The sequence below is a fragment of the Giraffa tippelskirchi genome, chromosome 10 (assembly GCF_054371585.1).
Source record: "Giraffa tippelskirchi isolate mGirTip1 chromosome 10, T2T-mGirTip1v1.2.pri, whole genome shotgun sequence".
NCBI classification, from domain to species: domain Eukaryota; kingdom Metazoa; phylum Chordata; class Mammalia; order Artiodactyla; family Giraffidae; genus Giraffa; species Giraffa tippelskirchi.
Window position 1 is genome coordinate 10,928,073 of NC_137284.1, and position 26,490 is coordinate 10,954,562.

Consider the following 26,490-nt stretch of genomic DNA (forward strand, 5'->3'; position numbering starts at 1 on the left):
GAGCAACGGGACAGGGCTTCGTTCTTCCATGTTGACCAGTAATTCTATCTGGGCCACTTCTGGAAAGGGGCATCAGCCAGGGCAGTTCCCTGTGAGGGCTGGTGGTCCAGAGCTGCCACCCAACAACCTTCTTTCCGGCTGGGGGAGTAAATGTGTCTGTCCTGAAGGGGGCATCTGGGTGGTGCAGCCCAGTTTCCATGACAGTTAGAAAGAGGACGGTGCTGTCATTGATAGGGAGAAGTGAGATGGGGGGGGAAGACAGAGAACTATGCTGTCACCAAGTCACCAACTTGCTACCCCTGAGACCCAAGAAGGCTGCATAATCACTTGCAGCCCCGGTGCATGGACTCCACTTGTAGTGGCACAGGCCACCCTCTCCTCGGCTCTCCTCTGCCCTGCTGTTCACCATGTATCCCGGGAGGAGGATCCCCAGTAGTTATTGACTGCAAAGGCCATCCGGGGGTATCCAGCCCAGATGTTGGTATAGTTGTTGTTTAGTTGCTATGTCTTGTCCAACTCTTTTGTGACCCCATGGACTGTAGCCTGTCAGGCTTCTCTCTGGGATTTCCCAGGCAAGAATACCGGAGAAGGTAGTAATTTCCTTCTCCAGGGAGTCTTCCCTACCTAGGGATTGAACCTGCATCTCCTGTGTTGCAGGTGGATTCCTTACCATCTGAGCCACTAGGGAAGCCCTCATGTTAGTGTAAGGAGGGGTCCTAATCCAAGTAGGGTGGCAGGAATAATGAATTTGGAATTAGGAGCCTGAAAACCAAAGACTTTAGAGATGCAAAGGATTTAGAGACCATCAAGTACAGTGAGACCCAAAATGTGTGGTAGAATGAGGTCTGGGAGACTGTGAAACCCAGGTTTGAGCCCTACTCTCTGTGACTAGCCATGGGACCTGAGGTCTTAGTTCCCTCATCTGTATAATGGGATTATGACAGTCCTTCCTCCTGGAGTTGAGATAGTTGCATGTGACACAGACTCCATATGTCTCTGTGCTTTGTGGTGGTGACCTTGTGCAGCCTGCCGAGCGTCACAGTGCTGCCTGGTATCTAATTTCAGGATGAGAGTGTAGAACACTGGCTGCCCCTCCTCAAACAAGCCAGCTGTCAACATGGTAGAGGCTCAAAGTCAGTGCCAATTTTCTCATCATTATCCCTGTATTCAACAAAGGATGCGATTCAAGTTTTAGTACTAGTCTTCCCTGTCCAGAACACTCAAGTATAATAAATGGTATTCATTTTGAACATTAAAAAAAAAAGGCTGAGGGATGGGGGAGTTGGCGGACAGCTGTGAACACTTCCTCCAAGTTGGTCTAAGTATAAAAACATGCTTATTTGAGACTCCCCCATCCCCTACTTATAGCTGAGACCACAGAGGCCCAGAGAGGTCAGGAGAGTGTCCTAAGTTTGCACAGAGTAGGAAGGCTGAGCTGGGAGGAGGGCCCAGGCTTCTGACTCCCAGTCTGGGCTGTTTTCCTTCGCATGGCATTTTGTTGGCTTCTTCCACTGGAGTTGCAGAGAGGCAGTTGATAGCTGCAGTTTATGCGAGGGTGCTGTGACCCCCTTGTCTTAGTTTGAGCTCTGTGAGAGCAGACCCAGAGAGAGAGAGATTGGGTGAGAGTCACCGCCCTGGAGGTGATCCCAGGGAGCATGGTGGGGATGAGGGGGAGGGGGAGAGAAGGGAAGACAGCCAGTCAGCTTTTGTTAAAGAGTGGGTCACTGCTGTGGGCCGATGGCACCCTGTCCTGTGGACCCTCTGGGAGGTCATGTGGCACACGCTTCAGAATTGTCCCCCAAAGCCCTGAGGCTGTCACTCTTGTACCTCTCTTGATCTTGGGCTGTCGGCTCCCCAGTGAGTCCAGCTGTCCCCACCCAAGGACCATGCCTGCCTCCTATCTGCTTGCTCCAGGCCTAAGAAGACCTGGCTGGGGGATAGGGAAGGAGGAAGTGCAGGACCTGTCGGCAGAGCACTCCACCCCCATCCCCCAGCTGGGCCAGGGCTCTTACCACCCACACTGTGGTCACCATGGTCCCTTCTCAGGACCCCCGAGGTGGGGGGGCGCTTGTGCTCTCGCCACCCCTTGTGGGCAGGCAGTGCCAATTGAGACATGTTGGGAGGCCTTGGGGGGACTTGGTAAGAGCATGCTCTGCTGGCAATGAGCCCCAGTATGACGCCTCTTGCCCAGGGCTGGCTGGCATCAGGAAAACCACCTTCAAGATCCCACATAGGCACAGAATGCTTTTTTTTTTTTGGTTCACACCACTTGGCTTGTGGGATGTTAGCCTCCTGACCAAAGTTCGAACTTGGGTCCATGGCAGTGAAAGTGCAGAGTCCTAACCACTGGACAGCCAGAGAAGTCCCTGGCACAGAGTGCTTTTCGCCAACAGATGAACTGGTCTGAGTTCTCAGCAGCCTGCGCTCCAGCAAGCGGGGGTGGGGAGTGCTTGTTCTTGGGTGAGTTCACCCTGCATTCTCTCTCCCAGGAGTCCACCTGTGAGGTTCTGAGAAGCAGTAGAGGACAGGAAAGGTGGGCTGGAGCTTGTTCCCCTGGGTTAGTTTTACTGGACCCAGGGAATTCCCGAAGGGCCAAATGATCAGACGTGGTTCAAGAGACTTGCTTTTGAAGTATATTAGATAAACAGGCTTGAGGACAAGCCACTGTAGGTTTTGAATTGGGACAAACTCTCAGAGGTTTAAAAGTACCTTTCATTAACTTATTTTTCAATGTGTAGTAAGCCACATCATTAGAAATAAAGATCTGTAAAGTAGTATGCGGGGCTTCCTTGGTGGCTCAGATGGTAAAGAATCTGCCTGCAATGTGGGAGACCCAGGTTGAATCCCTGGGTGGGGAAGATCCCCTGGAGGAAGGTATGGCAACCTAATCCAGTATTCTTGCCTGGAGAATAGTGAGGCATCTCCCCTCACCACATCCACCTAAGCACACCCTCCCATGCCACCCATTTTGTGGTTTCTGGTTCTTGGGCACCATTTCTCTGTTTGAATATATGCAAGCTAATCTTATTCTCTTTATAATCCAAAGATAGAATAGTCTAGACTCCATTATCACCTGTTGTTCAGCTTGTGTGTGTTTTTCTCACCTTACAATCTCTTCTTGAGATCTTTCCGCCCCATCCCTATGGAGCATCTTCATTCCTTTGCTTTTTACAGCTGCACAGCTGCTCCTGTATGCACACAGCAGAAGACACAGCAGAAGACATCTCCTGGGGGTGGACTTTGGGTCGGTTCAGATCTTGCTCTTACAAAAGATGCTACAGAGAACAACCCTGGCCTTACATCATTTTGCACGTGTGCAAGTCTGTCTTTAAGATGAATTCCCAGAAGTGAACTTGTTGGGCCAAAAGGTATACGCCTGTCTGATTTTGATGGATAGTGCCAAATGGCACTCCTTAGGGGTTGTGCCAATGATGCTCCCACCAGTGGTGTGCAGATATCCGAGTCTGGGAGGGCCCAGGTTCCCCAGATCAGAGCAGAGACCTATGAGATGAAAATAACACTCCTGGGGAATTCCCTGGTGGTCCAGTGGTTAGGACTTGGCTCTTTCACTGCCATGGGCCTGGGTTCGATCCCATGTCAGGACCTAAGATCCCACAAGCTGCATAGTGAGGCCAAAAAAAGAACCCATCAAAACACTCCTGGACAAGTAGGAGGGGGAAGGATGGATTGAGCAGAGCTTAGACCCCCGAGGCCCTCAGGAAGTGGGGGAAGATGGATGGGAAAGAGGCCTGAGACCGTAGAAACGGAATGTGAATCCATCTTATCTCGTGGAGGGAAGTGTCAGATCAGACAAGTTAGCTCGGGGTTTTCGAGTATAGATGATCTAATGGGGAGCCTTTTTAGACTCTGTCTGGATCCAGGAGTCCCAGGGTGAGGGAGCGGAAGAGGGGCTGGGGGGGAGTGGCTGAGCTGCAGCTGCTGGGCTGAGTAGGGAGAACACGGCGGAAGAAGCGGGGAGGTTGGGGCCAGGAACAGGAGAACAGGAAGGGTCTGGGGAGACCTGGCTGTGTCCCTGGAGCCTAGAATACTGCCTGGGGCATGGGAGGTGCTCAGGAAATAGCAGAAACACAAACACAGCAAAGAGCCAGGACACCGTGAAACTCATCCCCAGAAACCTGAGAATACACCTGTTTGTCCCAGGACCAAATATGACTAGGACAGACTGTCAGTGGGAGTGGGAGTGGACCCATCTGTGGTCTTAACCATAGCCTCTCTCACAGCCTCTCTAAAATCAGATCCACTCTCTCATCTTATCCTAGTTATTTCCTTTTAAAACATCATCTCAAATTCATCACTCAGTCATGAATATTTATCTAGCACGTCCAGTGTGCCCGGCCCTGCTCTTGCTGCTGGTGCTTCAGCAGTTAAATATTTGATCGCAGTCTCTGCCTTGGCGGATTTGAAACAAGTACTCCTACCAAGACATCATCACCAGCTGTGCCCAGTGCCATGAAGTAAAGGAGGGCCACCCCGTGAGAGGGTGGCCAGGGAGGGCTTTGCCGGGAAGTGATGTATAAGCTGATACCTGCAGGATGCTAAGAGGGAACAGTATATGTATAAAGGCCCAAAGTGGGGAGAACTTGTGTAGGCAGTGGGCAAAGTGGGTGGTGGGAGCTAAGGGTATGAGGGATCAAAGTGAGACAGGGAAAGTCCATGGGTACCAGAGCCTGCAGGGCTTGGAAACCACCCCAGAGATTTATTGTCTTATTCCAAATGCAATTACAGAGCATTGATGAAAGGGTTGAAGCAAGGGAGGAATGTGATCAAATTTATGTTTTAAAAAGATTGGGACATCCCTGGTGGTCCAGTGGCTAAGACTCTGCCCTTCGAACGCAACGGGTCTGGGTTCGATCCCTAGTCAGGGAACTACATCCCACATGCCTCAACTGAAAGGTCCTGCATTCCATAACTAAAGACCCTGCAACAAAGATCGAAGATCCTGGTGCTGTAACTAAGACCTGGCACTGCTAAAGAAAAAAAAAAGGAATAGATTAGGTTTCATGAAAGGCTTGTATAAAATTAAAAAAAAAAAAGATTGTGCAGCTCTGGAATATAGGCTAGAATGGGTATAAGTGACACTGGGGAGACCTGGGGCATTGACTGAAAGAGTTCACCCCACCCCTTCATTGATTCCAATATCTTGCATTTACGTGATAAATTACAAATTGGGGAATGATATGACAAGAGCGCCCAAAGCCATTTTGTTCTGAGTACTCCAAAGTCAGTCCCCCTCAGCAGAGAGGCTGGGCTCCAGCCCTCAGGCTGGTGTCTCCAGCAGACAGCTTTCAGCACAGCAGAAGCTGGCGCCGTGGGAATTTTTTGAGCACGTGCAAGGAGAGACTGCGATAGGTTCACCAGCAAGAGAAGAACTGGGATCAAGCTGAGCTGAGTCCAAGTGAAACTGATCACTTTGCAGTAGGAATTCTCAGAGCCTTTGACTGGGGTCTGTGCCCTGTGAGCCTCGAAGAAGGGCCTAGAATCTAGCCCATCCCATACTTATTTTGACACTCTGAAAAAATAATTTTATTTGTTTATTATTGGCTACGCTGGGTCTTCATTGCTGCCCAGGCTTTTCTCTAGTTGTGGCTAACAGGGACTGCTCTCTAGTTGAGGTGTGTGGGCTTCTTGTTGAGGTGGCTTCTCTTGTTGTGGAGCATGGTCTCTAGGGTGCACGGGCTTCAGTAGTGGGGGCATTTGGGCTCATTAGTTGTAGCTCCCAGGCTCTAGAGCACAGGCTCAATTGTTGTGGTGCACCGGCTTAGTGGAATTTTTGGAGTTTATTAGATAAACAGGCTTGAGGACAAGCCACAGCAAGGCTTCCCTGATAGCTCAGTTGGTAAAGAATCCGTCTGCAATGCAGGAGACCCTGGTTTGATTTCTGGATTGGGAAGATCCCCTGGAGAAGGGACAGGCTACCTGCTCCAGTATTCTTGGGCTTCCCTTGTGGCTCAGCTGGTAAAGAATCTGCCTGTGATGTGGGAGACCTGGGTTGGATCCCTGCATTGGGAAGATCCCCTGGAGGAGGGCATGGCAACTCACTCCAGTATTCTTGCCTGGAGAATAGTGAGGTGTCCCCCCTCACCACATCCACCTAGGCACCCCCTCCCATGCCACCCCTTTTGTGGTGTCTGGTTCTTGGGGACCCTTTTTCTGTTTATGTATGTGCAGGCAAATCTTATTCTCTTTATAATCCAAAGATAGAATTGTCTAGGCTCCAATATCACCTGTTGTTCCTCTCCTTGGGGAATGGAAAACCATCCTCTTTCAATCACCGATGGGGAAACGGATCAGCTCATTGTCTTGCACCCAGAGTGTTGAGGGGCTCCCAAGGGTTAGTCTGCATCAACCAGCTCATCACAGAACAGCCTGATAGCTTTGGGGGTGTCAGCTTCTCTCACCATCTGGCCCATGTCTCATGGTCATTACCGTCTTGCCTGGCATACTTAGGAGTGTCACCATCAGTGAGAACCTCTCCTTAATTCTTTTCCTTTTCTCATCATCTCTTCTTGGCTTTGGGAAAAATGAGTTACTCCCTCAATCAAGAATTTAGGTGCTAGGACTTCCCTGGTGGTCCAGGGGCTAAGACTCTGCATTCCCAATGCAGGGGGCCTGGGTTCCATCCCTGGTTGGGGAACTAGATCCCACATGCCGCAACTGAGTTCACATGCCGCAACTGACAGTTCAATTGCAAGCCACAGCTAAAGATTTTGAGTGCTGAAACTAAGACCCAGCACAGCCAAATCAATCAATAAATATATATTAAAAAAAAAGAGAATTCAGGTGCTCTATTCTATGAGAACTTTGATCCCTGGGTCAGGAAGATCCCCTGGAGGAGAGCATGGTAACCCACTCCAGTCTTTTTGCCTGGAGAATCCCCATGGACAGAGGAGCCTGGTGGGCTATAGTCCATAGGGTCGCAAAGAGTCGGATACGACTGAAGTGACTGAGCACGCACACGTGAATTCTGTGAGAATGCAACAGCCCTGGCATTTCTGGTCCCAAGATCTTTATATGACGCTCCCAGCTGGTCCAGCAGAGGCCCGTTCATCTTCCTAGCTTTGTTACAAAGCACAGGCTGCCACTGTGTTTGGTGCGGTCAGAATGGAAGTGTCAATTCTGTCCCCCTGCCCCAGTGTTCCGACCCCAGTGATGTAAAGGGGAACTTCGACAAACAGAAGCAACCACACAAGGCATTTTCCAGGAGATTATGATTTATTCTACATTATTGATGTGACAGGGAACAGGGCCAAGAGTCCACCTCCAGGATCCCAGAGGAGGAACAACCAGGAGAATTATCTACATCAAAGATCAGGGGCAGAATCAGGGTGGGATCTTCCTGGAAGTGGCTGGAACCACGTGGGCTCAGGCCACGGGAGCCAGGCCGATCTTGTTGTTGGCCCTATCGAAGACGGTGAAGTACTGGCGAATGAAGATGTCACCCAGGATCCAGAGGTCCCCGGAGGAGGTGGAGACGTCCATGCCCTCGAACCCGCTGGAGCAGGTCCCGTCGCTCTGGAGGAAAGCAGAATAAAACCCGAGCTGGGACGCAGACCCTTTGGGGACAGGCGCTGGGGCCTGAGCATCCAGGACAGTGGTGCACTGCCAGCCACGTGCAAGGAGGAGCTTCCTGGCTCCTGCCTGGGGACTTGGCTCTTCCTGGCCTGGGGTCTGCCTCTGTAAGCAACTCGCTTCTCTTTCGGTTTCCAGGGATTACCAGACATTATCCAGTGTTTCTGGCAGATGTACACACCCTACATCAGCATCGGAGCTAAGGGGTTTAGGGAGAACTCAGCTGCCGGGAAGGATTCTGGAAGCACTGGTGACACAGCCTTTTCTCATTATTCTGATCCCCACCAGTGGCAAACTGGATCAGCTGCTAGTCCTTTTCATTCACTAAGTCACTGACTTTGTGACTTTGGCTGCATATTACAATCCCCTCTGGAACTTCAAGCCCTCTGCGTCCCATCCCCCACCATGGCTTAGGCTCCACCCCTCCTAATTAATCAGCATTGCTGGGGGAGGGACCTAGTTAGTTCTTGCTGAATGACATCCACCCACTGGGCAAAACTAGTTTCCCATCCAGCATTGTACTAGAAGTCAGGGTTTTCCTGGGTGCATCTGATTCAAGATTTACTACTTGGTAGAGACCGTAGGAGTGTCATAAGCCCTGACCCTATGGGAGGTGTGGTTTTTATTTGCCCAACACTTTGTAGCTTTGATGTGGGCAATCTCACGTGATTACGATAACTGCACCCTGGTTGTGGGGAAAGCTCTAGGTTTTAGATGAAGGAAGGATCCAGGGGCTAGTACTTTGCTTAAGATCCCGGGGCTAATCCTTGAGACCCAGAGCTTGGACTTCAGGGCCCAACTAGAAATGCTCCTTTCACACCACCAACCTTTGCCTTGCTTTTCCTCCCTGGGGGTGCTACCTCTCAATTCTCATTCACACATTTATCTGTAATGTATTCTTTTTCTCTGGAGGCTATCCAGAGCAGATGGCAGCTCCAGCTTGTAGAAGTGCCCTTGTCCTTGTGCCAAGGGGCAGTCTGTGGCCACATTCTGGGTGGACACATCTAGTGGAAGGCCCAGAACGCCCTTACCTCCAGGATGTAGGCACTAGGGGGCACAGAGTACTCGACACCGTTGAGGGTGAAGACAATGTCGGGCAGGCTGTCGATGGAAGAGCAGCTGATCGTCACCTGGAAGGAGTGTGGGTTAACAGGGCTTTCATTGCTCGTGCATGGCAGATCCACCGCTTGGGTCTAGAACAGGGCAGTCAGGACTGGACTTACTTCGCCAGAGGAATCCTCGCTGGCTCCAATGTAGCTCTGAATGTTGGAAATGGCAGTGGTTGGGCCAGCCAGCAGAGAGGTACCGGTGTCAACAATGGCCTGGCAGCCGTCGCTGCAAGCGATGGACTCTCCATTCATGGTGATGCTGAGGATAAGAGGCAAGTCAGGGTCCTCTGAGCCCCTAGGGGGTACATCTCTCAGGGAGGAACCAGGTGACCCAGGTTCCTTCCCCATCCATTGGCCAATGCATAAAATTTCAGCTTCTCTTGTTCACACACTCATTCTCTGAATTCATGTATTCTACTAGGAATTACTGAGTGCCTGCTCTGTGTTAGGCACAGGACATGCCAAGCCAAACAAGATGGGTGCATGGTTTCTGTCCTCAGGGAGCTCTTACTCTAGCTGGAAAGATAAATTATGATTGAGGAGGAGCAGGATGAGTAGGGGAACAGAACCCAAGCCAGGGTGAGGGTGCTGGTGTGGACCAAGTCAGGGAAGCCTTCTCAGGGAAGTGGACCCCCAAGAGGAGGGAGAGGAAGAGCTAGAGGAGGACATCACAAGTAGAGGCGGCAGAGGGTGGGGAATGATGATGGAGTAAAGGCCAGGTAAGTCCAGCCCTGACTGCCCCGTTCACCCAAGGGGAGCAGAGGCAGGAGTTCGAGGAGCTGATGGGGTTTTGGCATGACTGGGGCAGACATAGGGAGATCAGTGTGCCCCAGTTTCCCCAGGACTGTCTTGGTTTAACTACTGAAAGGCTGGCATCCCAGGAAACTGCTCACTCCTGGGAAAACCTGGGCTGTGGGTCACCCAGGCAGGCCAACTGCGGGCAGAACAGCTGGAGGTTAAGGCTGCCTGGGGGCAGACAGTCTTTGAAGGGGAAAGTAGGAGGAAATGTGTGTGTGTGTCTGTCTGACTCTCTGTAACCCCATGGACTGTAGCCTGCCAGGCTCCTCTGTCCATGAGATTCTCCAGGCAAGAATACTAGAGCTGTTTGCCATTCCCTTCTTCAGAAGATCTTCCTGACCCTGGGATTGAACCTGTGTCTCCTGCACTGAAGGTAGATTCTTTGCCATCTGAGCCACCCGGGAAGCCCATGGGAGGAAATGTTTTGAAACAACTACTCCACCATCTTCCTCTGACCTTAGACCAAAAGTGACAAGCCCCCTAAAAGCCAAGATATATGGACAGGGGATCCTCCACTCTCTCCAGAGAGGCTGGTAGACTGCCCTGTCTCCTTGCTTAGAAGGGAATTGGCTGTCTCATCCTTGCTTAGTGTCTGGCGGCAGGGGGTGGGGTGGTCCCAGACAGCGCTCATCCTCCAGGCATGTGCCCTTCTTGGGGTCTCTCTGACTCAGCCAACTTTTACCTTCTTCTTCTGGAGCACATTTCCCTGTGCTGGCTGTTCCAGGGGGATCCCAGAATTCTTAGTTAATTACAAGTCTGTAAAGAAATGGTGTCTGGGGCCCATGCCAGGATATAGCCCATCCACGATGACCTCACCTGTCCACAGTGATCTGCCAATAGCCCTCAACAGAAACAGGCACCCAGTTCAGACTTCCTGAGTAGTAAGAAGAATCGATGCCACCAAATATCACCACACTGCCGCTCTCTTCGTCGCTATGGAGAGTGGAGGGACAACAGGAATTCATTCATACATTCACAATTCCAACTGAACATATGAACTGTGTGCACTCTAGGAGCTACTTTTTTAAAAAAAACTTTTTTTTTGTATTGAAGTATAACTGATTAACAATGTGATAGTTTCAGATGTACAGCTAAGGGTCTCAGCTGTACATATGCATGTATCCATTCTCCCCCAAAGTCCCCTCCCATCCAGGCTGCCACATAACACTGAGCAGAGTTCCGTGTGCTATACAGGAGGTCCTTGTTTGTTATCCATTTTAAATATAGCACTGTGTACATGTCCACCCCAAACTCCCTAACTATCCCCTTCTCCCATCCTTTCCCCGACAACCATAAACGAAGAGCTACTCTTGATTGGGATCTTGCTAGTGTCAGGAGCTGAGCAGTGTGTGTGGTCCACAGGGTTTCTTATAATCCTGACACCAAGACCCATGCCGTGATCACTATTATTATTTCTGTTCTACACTGAGGTAACTGAGGCTCAGAGAGGTGGTGCAATGTGCCCAAGGTCACACAGCCAGAGAGTCACAGAACCTGGGTCTTTTTGGTTCCAAAGTATGTGTGGTTTCCACCACCTACTCTCTTTGCTGTGGGGACCTCAAGAGAAATAAATGAATGACAGTGTCTGCTCTTAAAGCCTTGATAATGTAGTTCATGGTTGACCAATGTCTGCAGGCGTTTTTCATTGGCATGAGTAGGTGGGGATCGGAGGAGCCACTGGCTTCTAGGAGGTGGAGGCCAGGGAGGCTGCCAAACATCCCAAAGCAGCCCCCAACAGCAAGGAATCATCTGGTCCAAAAATGTCAATAGTGCTGGGATTGCAAAACTTCAATCTAGTTGGCCCTATGTGAATTACCTAACTGCCCATAAAAACAGATTATGTTTAAGAGAGTTGAATATTAAGTGGCCAAGAGAAAAAAAGGCTAAAAAGACCCTCCTATTGTACATTGCTGGAGTCCTAATTACTGGAATATTCATTGTCTAAATCTCTGCAGTTTCAGGTTAGACAGGAAAGCAAATGTAGATGACACTAAGAAATTATTCAGCCAACAGCTGGTCATGGGCAGACCAGTCACAGACAGATGATTCCACTCCTCTAACCCCACCCCACCTTCCTTGTAAACATCTGACAGTACCAGTGAGATTATAGAACAGTCAATATCTAAAGAAAAACCCATCAATGATGAAAAATAGCTTCAAAAGAAAAGGATGTGAGTGTCAGAGGAACATTGAGTGTCTAGAGAAAGTCGATGACACAACCTCAGATATTCTGGCACAAACCTCTACTCAGCCAAAACCAAGACTTAGTTATTCTTCATTCTTAGAATTAACTCATAGCCACACCTGGAACCTAAATTTCATTAACTAATGAAAGAAACTTGCTTTCATCATTTAAAAGTTTCTCTGTTCAAGGTCTAAATCCCAGTCAAATCTTCTTTTCATTTATTGCTATGAATTGTCAGCTCCAATTTTAAGTGGATTCACTCTTTTTAAAAAAAATTTTTTTTTTTTTTCTTATCTGGCTGCACCAAGTCTTAGTTGCAGCATGTGGGATCTAGCCAAAGATCGAACCCCGGCCCTCTACACTGGGAGTGCAGAATCCTAACCACTGGACCTCGAGGGAAATCCCTAAGTGGACTCACTTTAAATGGTGGTCTTCTGGAGAGCAAATGGCTAATGATATTTGACTTGCATAAGGCAAGGCGACAGAGAATCTTGCTAGTAAAATAAGATGATGAAGACTGTTCATCAGAGAGGAATTTGGCACCGTTCTCTCCAAAGATACACCTCTCAAGTCTAAGACACTGACCTTGCCAATCCCCCTGCTTGCCGAGATTCCAGCCCATCCAGCCTTCGACAGCCTCCTGCTGGACCCGGTGACCGTGACCTCCTTGCTTCACTTACCTGCTCAGGTAGACGGAGAAGAGGTCTTCGGAAACCAGACCTTGGTCCCAGATGTTGTCAAAGACAGGAGTGGCCCCGGAGGAGGCGATGCTGGGGTAGGCGAGACCCAGGATGCCGTCGAAGGGAGCGTAGTACAGGAAGGAGCCGGGCTCTGTCTCACTCAGGCCAAAGATCTGGTTGGTGTCGCTGATGCCTCCGACCTGCATGGGGGAACCAAGATGTTTCTCATTAGCTTGTGCTGACTAAGCACTGCGGGGTGCTCACCCTGGGCTCAGAGCGTCCCCTGGTTCATTTCATGTAGGACTTGGCTTCCGGGGCATCAGGCTGGAAGGAGGGGAGAGGGATTAGCCCTGGAATTTCTTGTTATTCTGCTGGAAACAACAACTGAGGTTGATCCCCAGATGGGCACTGTCTGCGACTTGTATGAGAATGTGCTGCAAAACAGATGGTCACCATGTGTGTATGTTTCTGAAGATCAGATGCAAAGCAGAGGCCGGGCAGATCAGAACCCTGGACCCCTGCTGCGCCCTGGAAAGGCGGGGGGTGCTTGTGGTGAAGACTTTGTGACTCAGAGGGGCTGCAGGCTGTGGGAAGGAGGAAGAAGAGGAGGTGTTAAAAAAGAACTGAGCCTTTTCCTGCCTTCTTCCTACCCCCTCATAGCATTCAACTTGGGTGGTGCTGACGTTAGCTTCTGGCTTCTGGCATTCCACTCCCTTACTACTTCTGCCCCCCACCCTGCCGCCACCAGCCCCTCCAAAATATCTGTGGTATCTCTGCCACTTTCTGCATGCCCCAGTTAGGTTGCTTTTGTGATACCAAGACCCATATTGAATGAGCTGGTTCTGCTGCAGTGGGTGAGGAGGGGGTGGGGAGAGGTCTGTGCTGTGGCCTCCAAGGTCCCTGAAGTTGGAAGCTGTGGAGGATGAGCCGGCCGGCCACAGTGTGCTCACCTTGACGGTGTCGTATCCGAGGATGCCTGTCATGCTGCCGGTGCCGTAGGTGATGGACAGTGTCTCGCTGGTGGCCTCGTAGGTGGAGGAATCTTCAGGGTTGAAGAGGTTGTGGTTGGCTGTGAGGGCAAGACAAGACATGATCAAACTCCAAAAGTTGAGCCAGAGTCATGGGCTGGGGATGCCTTGGTTTTGAGTGGTGTTTTGGAAGAGAAAGTTAACTTTTTTCTTTAGACTTTGGCACCCTAGTGTTCCTAGGTTCCATTCCTGTCTGGTTGGACCAAATGGGATCATCTCATTGTAGATGGAGACTGCGGCTATGAAATTAAAAGACACTTGCTCCTTGGAAGGAAAGCTATGACAAACCTAGACAGCATAGTAAAAAGCAGAGACATCACTTTGCTGAAAAAGGTCCCTATAGTCAAAGCTATGGTTTTTCCAGTAGTCATGTAGAAATGTGAGAGTTGGACCCTTAAGCAGGCTGAGTACTGAAGATTTGATGCTTTCAATCTGTGGTGTTGGAGAATACTCTTGAAAGTCCCTTGAACTGCAAGGAGATCAAACCAGTCAATCCCAAAGGATATCAGCTTTGAATATTCATTAGAGAGACTGATGCTGAAGCTGAAGCTCTAATACTTTGACCACCTGATGCCAAGAGCTGACTCATTGGAAAAGACTCTGACGCTGGGAAAGATTGAAGGTAGGAGAAGGGGGCGAACTGAACGGAGGATGAGATGATTGGATGGCATCATCGATATGATGGACATGAGTTTGAGCAAACTCTGGGAGATGGTGAAGGGCAGGGAAGCCTGGCGTGCTTCAGTTCATGGGGTCGCAAAGGGTTGGACATGACTGAGTGACTGAACAACAACAACGCTGATGGAAGGTCCTGCCAGGCCCACACTGACTGGAGCAGGCCCACGGCTGCCCACGGTGATGTGCACCTGCACACTTTCTCTGCCACTGGAATGAACTTCCTGAGGGCTGGGACCACATGTGATTCACCCCCTCATCCCCTAGGGCACCTAAGCCCAGTGCCTGGCACATAATAGGTGCTCAGCGAATGCCTTTGGGGTAGATCTCTGAATGGCTTCAGTGGGCTTGAAATCAGACCTATGTGAGGCCCCTGAGCGTTTGGGGCTCCCAGGTGACTCAGTGCTGTGGGCCTGGAGAGGGCAGGGGAACACTCACTGCAGGCCTCGCTGGAGCAGTAGACAGAGGGCACCCACAGGTTGGAGGAGCCGGTGTCAAAGACGACGGTGAAGTCCTGAGCGGGGGTGCCGATGCCGATGGTGCCGAAGTACTCCGTCTGCCAGGGGGTGGGGGGAAAACACAGCTCACTTACTGGGGACTCCCCAGCCTGGCCTCCCCAGGGACTGTCTCTGGGTCCTCTCGGCCACATCCTGCCTCCCCTTTCACTGGCCTCCTTGCCTTTGTCTCTTGATCCAGGGCATCCATCCATCCATCCATCATTTAAGGCCCAGCCAGGTCGCCCTTCCTCCTTGAAGCCTTCCCTGATTGCTCTCCTCTCAACCTCTGCCTATTCTCTTCTAAGCCTCATGAACACTCAGCAATAACCTGCAGTCCCCTCTTGCCTTGGATGTCTTAGTCTTGCTATCTTAGAGAATGCACACTCTTGGATAGGGTGGAAATTTACCCAGCAGAGTAAATCTGTTCTTAGTTGCTCAGTCATGTCCAACCATCTGCAGCCTGATGGACTGTAGCCCACCAGGCTCCTCTGTCCATGGGATTTCCCAGGCAAGAATACTGGAGTGGCTTGCAATTTCCTACTCCAGGGGATCTTCCCAACCCAGGGATCGAACCCGGGTCTCTTGTGTCTCCTGCATTGGCAGGCAGATTCTTTACCACTAGCGCCACCTGGGAAGCCCCAGCAGAGTAAGTGCTTAAGCATTTTTTTCTTTAAATTGTTGATGGGGAGGTAAACAAGTCACCTAAAGGTGAAGACCCCTTGAGATATCTTATTCCTAAATCTAGATGATTGCAGTGGGTTTAAGAAAGGGTATCCTTGGGACTTTCCTGGCGGTCTAGTGGTTAAGATTGAGTGCTCCCAATGCAGGGGGCCTGGGTTCCATGGTCAGGGAATTAGATGCCCTCATGCCACAACTAGGGGTTTGCATGTCGCAACTAAGAACAGGTGCAGCCAAATAAATAAAAAAAGAAAGAGTATCTTCAGGAATTTTATTCTTAGTGGCAGCAGTTTTTCCCTGGCTAGCTCTGCTCCAGCCACGCTGCTATGGTTCTTTGATGACCAGCTCATTCCCATCCCAGGGCCTTTGCACTTGGTACTACTTGTGCTAGGAAAATGTTTATTCTAGATCTTTCTTTGGCTGACTCCTTCTCATTCATTCTTCAGTGCTCTAGTCAAATATCACCTCCATCAAGAGGCCCTCCCTGACTACTTTATCTAAATTTGCCCCTGCCCCATTCTTTTCCTCCTTACTCTAACTAATTGACTTTTTTCTCTGTGGCACTTGTGTTACCTGGAATTATCTTACATTACTATTTATTTGTCTCTTATTTGTCTTTCCATCTAGAATATAAGCTCCAGGATCTTTGCTTAGTCACCGTTGTTTCCCCAGCTCCTGGCATAGTCTCTGATAGAGAGTAGGTTTATAAATATTTGTAAAGTGAACAAATGGGCTAACTTTACCAAGCTTTTACCAAGCTCTAACCAAAGGCCAGGCCCTGTTTTAAGCACTGAAAAAAAAAACCCAAATGAAAAAACTTCCCCCAAATCAACCCTCCCCCACAATATTACTGCTTAAATTACTCAGAACAACCCTCTGGTGGTGGATAGTAATAGTTGTCTTACAGGCAAGGAAGCTGAGTCTCACTCAGACTTGTCCGAGGTCCCATGACCTCGGAAGCATAAGAGCCTAGACTCTCTCCAGGTCTGGCAAATGTCATAGGCCAAGCTCTTAATGACAGGCAAGATTGTTTCACGACCTTGGCTTTCACCCAGGGGACGTATAGTATCCACTGAAGGGCAAGCCCATTGGGTCCAAAATGGAAGAGTCAGAATGATCTTCCTGAAACTCCAATCTGATCTTGTCTATCCCCTTCCTAGTTAAGGTGATCTGGTGGCAATTAAGATGCCAACCCTTATCCCCCCCACCCACTCTGGTCTGGCTCCACCCACTGATCCCCATGGACATGGACCTCGCTTTGAAAATGGACTCTGGCTTCTGTTCCTCAAATGCACTCTGCTCCCCACTGTCACGGGGTCTGGTGCAAGTCTTCCCACTCTCTGGGACACTCTCCTGTCCTCTTGGAACCCCCCTCTCTCTTCAGTGCCCCAAGGAGGTGTCCCTGCCCGTCATCTGTCATGCAGTCAGTGGGTCACCTTCACTGCGTGGCCTTGGCCTGGTTGTGCTTGTTATGCTTTGTGAGGCTCCCTGATTATCATCTGTCTCTCCTATTAGACTGTAGGACCCTGAGGTTTGTTCACTGCTGCTTCTCTGGACCTAGCACAGAGCCTGACACAGAAGAGGTGCTCCATCTAGGTCAGCACTGGATGAATGAATGAATAAATGAATTGAGAGCAACAGCTCTGACTGTGAGTTTTTCTCCCTGTGTCTCTGAGATCCAGGGAGCAGATCCCTGGGTTAGACTTGCCTAGGGGTTTAGAGCACTGGCCCGTCTTCCCAGACCCTGGGATCCCCCCTCTCTCCTCTAGGCTGAGTCTCAGAGTTGGCCCACTGCCTGCCCACGCACTCACATCCAGGTAGTTCTGAAGGGGCTCGTCAGACACCAAGGTGGCGGCCTCCCGGATGTACTTGCTGCCCAGGTTGTATTTGTGCGTCTTCATGAATTCCTTCAGCTTGCCATTCTCAATCAGGTTCTGTCTCAAGGACTTCTTTTTGACAAGTGGAATCCTGTGGTGGAGCATTTGCACACAGTTGGTTTGGAGGAAGAAGTGTGATTAGACGAAGGACCTGCTCATAGGGTGCTGTGGAAGACCCGGAAGGAAAAGGAAGCTTGCCCAAGAGCACAAGAAGGAAGTCCAGGGGGGAGATGCTCCCGTCTTTGGGAAGAGTAACACAGACAGGAGAAGTGGTTGCTGGCAGTCGCCTGGCCCAGCGCTGGTGCTGAGAACCCTACCCAGCCTGGCCTGGAGGGTCTGTGCTGATAACCGTGTCTGCTGTGCTGTGTCCCCCAACGAGCAGAGAAAAGAGGCTCCGGACGGATGCAGAGAGAGGAGTTGTGGGAGGAAAGAGGGAAGGACAGCAAAAGGAAATAACCCCGGGAAAACAGCTCTTGGTGCGGAGCGTCCCCCAGACTCACTTGAAGATGCTGCACTCAGAGAGTGCCACCAAAGCAAGCAGGAGCAGCCACTTCATGGTTCTTCCTGGCTCCCAAGTCTCCGGAGAAGGGAAGACGGGAAAGTGTACAGTAGCAGGCAGGAACTGCTCCTTATATACAGCCCGAGTCCTCAGGCATGGCCTTATCAGCCACCAACGTCACCCTTTACTCTCACTCCAAGCAGAAAGTTTCCCGATAAGATTGTCCCTGCCCTATGCCATGTTCAGGGGAGTTTCCAGTTGAGTAGCTTTCCATTTGTTACCCAGACCTCCAGCTGGAATGACCCCGCAGAGAGCAAGCAGCCAAGTGGCGGCTTATTTCTTAAATGATAGAAGGCATCCAAATTTGATAAGTGGAATATTTCAACAAAATTGGTCCAAAGTACACTGAACGTTGGACAGATATCAGAGGAGCTCCAGGTACCCGAATGGTCCTGGTGGGACAGACAGTGGGACAGAGCGGCTGTCCTTGCAGTGATAGGCCGTGTCCCCAGAGCTACTGTCCTCAAGAACATCCTTAGGTGGGTGGTTTGGGACTCAGGACACATTTCCCCATGAAAAGATCGTTATATGGGGTTACTGGATGTCTAGCTAGCATATGGGCCTTATTTTGCTCTTGCTGCTCGTGGCTCTTGGGCCGCATCTTAGGAAAGTGGTACGTGTAGTACAGAGCAAGGGGATGGAGCGGGTGGAAGAATGCTTCCGACCCCAGAGGAAGGAAACTTGAAACAGGCTGGGTTTGTCTGTGGAATCTGTGCCCCTCTTTTTCTGACACCCTTTTCTTCATACTACTCCTCTCCCACCCTCTTGGTTACTCAAAGCCTTTGAGACCCCATCTGGGTCTGACTCCCAAGTGCTCCATGCTTAAAACTTGACTGAATCAGCTGCAGTGGGCCAAAGCAATCAAGGAAAATTCATACTAGGGTGTGAATGACTGAGAAAAGTTCTCTCTCTCTCTCTTTTTGGCAGTGTCTCATAACATGCTGGATCTTCGTTCCCTCACCAGGGACCAAACCCATGCCCCCTGCAGTGGAAGCATGGAGTGAAAAGCTGTCTTTTTAATAAGGATGCTTTCTAGCTCAATGGATTCTTCTTTCCTTTGTGGGGTTTATTCAGTGGACCAAGTGGAGTGAGAAGCTTGATGCAGGAATTTTGGTGAGGGGGTGGGAGGTGGGGAATACACAGGAGGGAGGTCACAATAGGTAGCAAGACCTGTCTGCAGGTCTTGTTCTGATATCGGATTCCCTGGGCCATGCCTGGTTTTTCCAACAATGGGAGACACAGATTCTATAAAACTCCAATTTCCCTATGGCCTCTGGATGAGCATGGAGGGGTGGGCACTGCGGATCAAGTTCTGGGCCAGTGGTGGTGAGCCTAACTACAAAGCACGTTTGCATTCAAAACGTACCCATTAAGATACCTCTGTGCCCCAATCATGGATCCTTGACCTGTATTTTGCATTTTCTCATCTTTTAGTGCCTGCTTCCTCTCTGCTCTCTTTTCTTCCCCTTTGAGCATTTCTTCTTTGAGCTATGCTGTCACCTTTGGGCGCGTCTCAGTGCTTCTAGGAGGAGCTGATGGTCCTGAAGATGCCTGCCTAGGTCCTGGGAAACAGCAGATGGAAACCCTGGCTCAAGAGTCTCCCCGGGGTGGGTGGGGGGAGGGGCATGTTCTGGGGGCTGGCCAGGGTCTTCAGAGGTACTTGGTGTCTCACGCTGGGCAGTGGGTACATGGGTGCTCATCACGGTTCTTTACACTTTATGTGTAGGTTATGCATATATGAAACTGTTTATGGTACTTTAAAAAAATAAAGGAGGATCTGCATACTTTTCAACTTAGAAACGGAGGCAACTGAGGTTGGGTGGAGCAGGGTGAGTCAGGGAACCCTCAGGGTTGAGATGTGGGCAATGAACCATGAAGAACATTACGTGTGTTTTATTCATCTTTCATCTCCCTCTGTGAATTATATGTTGCATCAAGTGTTCAACACAGTGCTTTAATTAATCCCATGTAAGCTCAGCTTAGTTAAGAGCAGCTTGGGAGTGTACTCTGAGCAGGGTCATGATTTCACAGTTAGCGGTTTCTGCCGTTTGCCAGCCATTGCAGTAACTGACCCAAGAAGGGCTTCATTCATGTGTTTCTCTTCCTTGACGGTGAGGGGAGATGTAGGAGTTCAGATTCACTACTCTTAGCTCGTTGTGGTAAGTGATATTATTATTCCCATTTTACAGATGAAGAAACTGAGGTCCAGAGAGGTTGTGCCACTTGCCTGAGGTGACACAGGTAAAAAGTGAGTGAGCAGGGGCTTGAATCTGGGTCTCTGTCTCTCCCCACGCTTTCTCCTTGTGTACCCACTGACTGGGGTTTACTGGAGGCTGTGGAAGAATCTCAGGAAGAGCCCTGGCTTCAAGATCTGGGTTTGAATCCCAGCTTTACCTCTGAATAACTTCCAGACCTGGGGCTACTGATCCAGTCTCTGAGACTCAGTTTTTTCATCTGTAAAAGGGGGATAATAGTACCACCAATTCCATGAGATTGTTGTGAGGATGAAGTACAGAGTCCTCACCAGCCATACACATACAGTGGCTGAAATAAACAGTTCTGATCAGGATGCTGAGCAAGCAGAACGTTCCTCTATTGCAGGCAGGGAACTTGAGATGTTATGGCCACTTTGGAGAACAGTTTAGCAGTTTCTTATCAAGTCAACATGTACCTGCCATATGGCCCAGAAACCACCCTCCTGGGTATTTACTGAAAAGAAATGAAAAAACGTATGTCCTCACAAAGACCTGTCCCCACAAAGACCACCCAAATGTTTATAAGAGCTATTTTCATAATAGCCCCAAACTGGAAACAACTCAATTTTCTTGAGCAGATCCTTGGATAAGTGAAGAGTGTACAGCCAACTATGGAAGACCATCAGTGATAGAAACACAGGAACTGAATCTCACGGGCATTATGCAGAGTGAAAGAGTCCAGATGCAAAGGCTACATTTGTAGGATTCTATTTATATGACATTTCGGAAAAGGCTAAACAATGGGAACAGAAAATGGGTCCATGGTTTCTAGGGGCTGAGGTCAGGGTAGAAGATTGACTACAAGGGGCTATGGGGGAACTATGCGGGGTGATGAAAACAGTCTAGATTCAACACCTGAAAATGTGGATTTCACTCGGTGACAATAGACCAGACACACCTGACTTTACAACAGGTGAAGTGCTAAGCCAGAGATGGCCACACCGTAGGAGAGAAGGCAGAACTGGGCACCAGGCACTGCCCAGGGCCATGGAGGCCTTGGATGGGACACACTGGGTTCATTTCACATAAAATGATGCAGTCCTATGAAAGAAAACAAAAAAGAAAAGAACAACTGATCATCATCTCTGCTTCTGTTTCGGTCCTTTGAACCATGAGTAAAATATGCCCATACTTCACGTCTGTGGCAGGGGTGACAAGGTTGGCAGGCGGCAGCGAAACCCCAAGCAGCTGGGTGGGGACTGTGAACATTTCTTAGGCTTCTGGGCGCTGGGCTGTCTGGATGGGCTCTTTCATGTCAACCTGGGGGTAAGTGTGGGATGGCTCGAGTCCATTTAGGAGGGACGCTCCTCTGAGCATCCTGGAGCTGGCATGTGCTTGGAGCTCAAGATTTGGCATTGGTCTGGGGGAATAGCTTGTCTGTGGGATCCACATAGGAATTTTGGACAGAAGAGAAATCTGTTTTGGAAGCAGGAGGGAGACTCCTCAGGCAGTAACCTGCAGGATCCATGTGCACAACCATTCAACACATTTTTATTTTGTACCTACTCTGTGCTGGGTAGGCTGTTCTAGTTGCTGGGGGTACATCCGTGAAGAAGATGGGGCTAGGGCATGCCTTGAGGAGTTTGTGGTCAGGTCAGGAGAGGGCAAGGGGGAGGTCCCTTTCCTTCCCACCCAGAGACGCCTTTGGATCACACTCATGGGAAGCCCTTGGATTGGTGAAGAATCTGAAGTCTGGGGAAACCTTCACGGGGGCTGGTGCTGACGTGCTTGGTGGCACCAATTCCCAATATATGGCAGACTCTACGGTGGCCTCCAATTATCCTCACCTCCTGGTGTTCATACCTCTTGTAATCCCCTCCCCTCGAATGTATGCAGGACCTAGGACTTGCTTCTAACCAATAGCATATGGCAAAGCAGATGGAGTGTCACTTTTGTGATTGTATTATGTGAGATTGTCACTTTGGTCTTGCCAGCAGGCTTTTTGTATAGATTTTTCTCCCTGGCTGGCTCTAAAGAGGCAAGATGCCCCATGAGGAGGCCCACATGGCAAGGAACAGAGGATGGCCTCCAGCCACCAAGGAACTGAAGCCCCATGTCTGATAACCCACAAGAAACTGAATCCAGTGAAACTGATTTTACTGGTAGTCCATGTCTAAGACTCCATGCTCCCGATGCAGGGGGCCCAAGTTTGATCCCGGTCAGGAAACCAGATCCCACATGCTGCAACTAAGATTTCACATGCCACAACTAAAGATCCCACACGCCACAACTAAGACGTGGCACAGCCAAATTAAAAAAAGAAAGAAAGAAACTGCATCTTTCCCAACAACCCTGTGAGCTTGGAAGATGACTTCCTTTGGAGCATCACATGAGATCACATCCCTGGCTGACACTTTGTCAGAGGCCCTGAAACAGAGAACCTAGCCAAACTAGGCCTGGATTCCTGACTCACAGAAACACTGAGATAATAAATGTGAGTTGTTTTAAGTTGTTAAATTTGTCGCTAGTGATAGAAAACTAATACAGGGCTAGACACCTCCTAGAAAACTCCACAAAGGTCCACCTGGCTGCCTCTTACTCTTCGCCATTTGGGGGCCATTTCAGTGTTCTGCAGGGTGGTTTTCTGCTCAGGCAATATGAATGATCTGGAAAGGAGGGGGCTGACATCATTAGTTTGCTTATCTGTAAATCCCCATCAATATAACAAGGACTGTGTTTCTGTGGCTCTTCATGACTTTCTGAGTGCTTTGAGATACATGATCTTTTGAAAAAGTATTATTCCCGCATCATCCCCATTGATACAATTCAGAAGAGTTAAGTAATCAGTGCAGGTTCACATAACTAAGTAGTGATGTGGGCAGGAGTAGACCCCCAGTCTTAGAAGGCTCTGGTCTTGAGAGGCTTTTGTCCTGGACCAGGCTCTGTGCCCATATACATCCACCTGGTTTCCGTCCATTGGTTAGAGTGTGTAGTGGACATTCCGTGAAGTCTGATGTCAGCCAGGACTGATCCGTGACTGCCTGCAGGGAAGCTGTGTAATCTCGTTGTGCCAGACTGGTGTGGCAGAAAGATTAGACAACGGTGTTTACTTTGCCATTAGCCTTACCTGGCACTTGGCTTCTAGAGGCTTTTGGAACTGCTTTGCTAACGCATGGCATCTCCTGCCAAGGGCACAGGTGTTCGGAAATGTTCTGCAACATATCAAACCAAGCAATAGAAGGAAATCTAAAGAACTGAATCATGGCAAGGCAGGGATGGAGCAGGTTAAGCACAATAAGTGTTATTGAGCTGGTCTGATAGGCCTGGGGATGGCTGGTCCCCTGGGAGCTTTCAGTCAGGGTCTCACGCCAGGTGTGTGGTCATCCAACAACACAGAGAACATGTCTCCACTTCTGAGTCCTGAATCTGTGGGGTTTCTCCAGAGACAGACATAGGTTTTAAAAATTAATTTATAAGAACATTTTTGGGACCCAATTATTGCAAATAATTTATGTTCATTGTGGTCTTCCCCCGTGGCTCAGTAGTAAAGAATCTGCCTGCAATGCAGGAGACATGGGTTTGATCCCTGGGTCTAGAAGATCCCCTGCAGGAGGGCACGGCCACCCACTCCAGTATTCTTGCCTGGAGAATCCCATGGACAGAGGAGCCTGGCAGCCTATGGTCCATAGGGTCATAAAGAGTTGGACATGACTGGAGTGACTGAGCATGCACACATACATGTTCATTGTAGATATTTATAGATTTATAAAAAATTTTAAATAACTCAACTCCACTACCCAGAACTATCCACCCTTAATGTTATAAATAAATATATTTACTTACAAAAATGAGGCCATTCAATACAGTATGTTTATTTGATATTCAAGTTTTATTGAGACATAATTGACCTACAGCACTGTTTAAGGTGTACAGCATAATGATTTGACTCACATACATCATAAAATGATGGCCACAATAAGTTTAGTGAACATCCATCTATTCATACAGATTCAAAAATTAAAGAAATAAAAAATTTTTTTTCTTGTGATGAGAACTCTTTGGATTTACTCGCTCTCTCTCCTAAATTCTGGCTGTGCTGGGTCTTCATTGTGGTGTGCAGGCTTTCTCTAGGTGTGGAGCACGGACTTCTCTCTGTGGAGCACGGGCTCTGCCAGCTCAGTAGTTGCAGTGGGTGGGCTTAGTTGCCCCTCGGCATGTGGGATCTTAGTTCCCTCACCAGGGATTGAACCTGTGTCCTCTGCATTGGAAGGTGGATTCTTAACCACTAGACCACCAGGAAAATCCCTGGATTTACTCTAACAGCTTTCATAGATTATATACAGCAATGATAATTAATTTATCATGTTGTACATTACATCCTTAGTACTTATTTGTCTTATATCTGAAAGTTTGTATCTTTTGACAGCTTTCATTCAATTTTCCCTTCCCCTAATCCCACCTCTGATAACCACAAATCCGATCTCTTTCTGTGAGTTTTGTTTTGAAGTATAGTTGACCAACAGCACTATATTAGTTTCTGTTACACAACACGGTGCTTTGGTATTTCTATACATTTCAAAATGATCAGCACAATAAATTTACTTACAATAGGTCACCATACATAAAGCCCACACACAGCAACAAAGACCCAGCGCAACTAGGAAAAATGAAAAAAAAAGGATACATAATATTTGACTGTGTTCCCCACACTGTATGTTTCACACCTATGACTCATTTATTTTGTAACTGGAAGTTTGTACCTTTTAATCCCTCTCACCTATATCTTTCTTTCTCCCACCCTGTTCCTGTCTGGCAACTACCTGTTTATTCTCTGTATCTATGACTCTATTTCTGCTTTGTTACGTTTGTTCGTTTGTTTCATTTTTTTAGATTCCCCATATAAATGAAATCATACAGTATTTTTCTTTGTTTCATTTATTTCACTAAGCATAATACCCTCTAGTTCGCTCATGTTGTTGCAAATGGCAAGTTTTTACTCATTTTTGTAATGGAGTAACATTCCATTGTATATATATCTCTATATATACACTATATATAGTGTACATACACTATATATATATACCCATTCATTTATTGATGGGCACTTCAGTTGTTTCCATATCTTGGTTATTGTAAATAATGCTGATGTGAATGTAGGGGTGCATATATGCTAATTTCTTAAGTTCAAATGCATTTTAACAACTCTGAATTTTATTTCCCACCACGTGTCTGCAGTTGTTGACATCATATTTTGCATCTTTTTGTTTTGTGTGTCCCTTAATTACTCATTGCAGATACAGATGATTTTATTACTTTTGTCTTTTCATCTTCCTACTAGCCTTTTTTTTTTTCATTTTTCCTGGCTGCGCTGGGTCTTTGTTGCTGTGTGTGGGCTTCCTTTACTTGCATCGAGTGGGAGCTACTCTGTGTTGCAGTGTAAGGGTTTCCCACTGCAGTGGTTTCTCTTGTCACAGAGCACGGGCTCGAGGCACGTGGGCTTAGTAGTCGTTGCACACGGGCTTAGTTGCTCCATGGCAAGTGGGATCTTCCTGGACCAAGGATCGAACCCTCACCCCCTGCCTTGGCAGGTGGATTCTTAACCACTGGCCCACCAGAGAAGTCCACCTTCATACTAGTTTTAAATGTGATTGATTTACTACCTTTCCCGTATAGATGTCCTGTATGTCGCCCTTACCAATGAGATTTTTCTTTGTGTAATTTTCATGTTTCTACCTGTGACCTTTTCTTTTTCACTTGGAGAAAGTCCCTTGAACATTTCTCATAAAGCTGGTTTGCTGATGCTGAACTCTCTTAGCTTGTCTGTAAAACTTTTGATCTCTCTATCAAATCTGAATGAAAGCCTTGCCAGGTAGAGTATTCTTGTGGTAGGGCTTCCCCTTTCATCCATTTGAATATACCATACCACACCCTTCTGCCCACAGAGTTTCTGCTGAAATGTTAGCTGATAGCCTTATGGGAGTTCCCTTGTAAGTCAGTTGTTGCTTTTCCTTTGCTGCTTTTAATATTAGCTCTTTATCTCCCATCGTTGCCATTTTAATTACAGTGTGTATTGGCGTGGTCCTCTTTGGGTTGATTCTGTTTGGGGCTCTCTGTGCTTCCTGGACTTGGATGACTGTTTCCTTTGCCAGGTAGGGAAATTTTCAGCTATTATGTCTTCAAATATGTTTTCTGCCCCTTTCTCTCTCTCTTCTTCTGGGACCCTTATAATGGGAATATTCATGTGCTTGATGTTGTCCCTTGAACTGTCCTCATTTCTTTTCATTCTTTTTTCTGTTCAGCTTCAGTGATTTCTACTACTCTGTCTTCTACCTCGCTGATCTGTTCCTCTGCACCATTTACTGTTGATTCCTTATAGTGTATTTTTCATTTCAGTTATTGCATTCTTCATCTCTGTTTGGTTCTTCTTTATATTCTCTAACTCTTTGTTATGAATGTCTAACTTAGTCTGTTCATCCAATCTTCCCTCAGTTCCTTTGATCATTACTTTGAACTCTTTATTGGGTAGGTTGCCTGTCTCCTCTTCACTTAGTTCTTCTTCTGGGGCTTTATCTTGTTCCTTGCTTTGGAACACATTTCTCTGTTTCTTCACTTTGCCTCA

The 26,490-nt window shown here is 48.4% G+C and overlaps 1 protein-coding gene across 1 annotated transcript; it reads right to left on the bottom strand.

Annotated features, from left to right (window-relative positions):
• Window positions 1–7,383: 7,383 nt before the first annotated feature.
• On the bottom strand, window positions 7,384–17,673 carry PGA5 (pepsinogen A5). Its single transcript, XM_081536757.1, has 9 exons — window positions 17,618–17,673; window positions 17,052–17,208; window positions 14,504–14,621; window positions 13,313–13,431; window positions 12,363–12,562; window positions 10,314–10,430; window positions 8,814–8,958; window positions 8,622–8,720; window positions 7,384–7,533 (listed from the first exon to the last, which is right to left on the bottom strand). Exons 1-9 carry the CDS (start codon window positions 17,671–17,673, stop codon window positions 7,384–7,386), a joined length of 1,161 nt encoding a protein of 386 aa, XP_081392883.1.
• Between the last annotated feature and the right edge of the window lie 8,817 nt (window positions 17,674–26,490).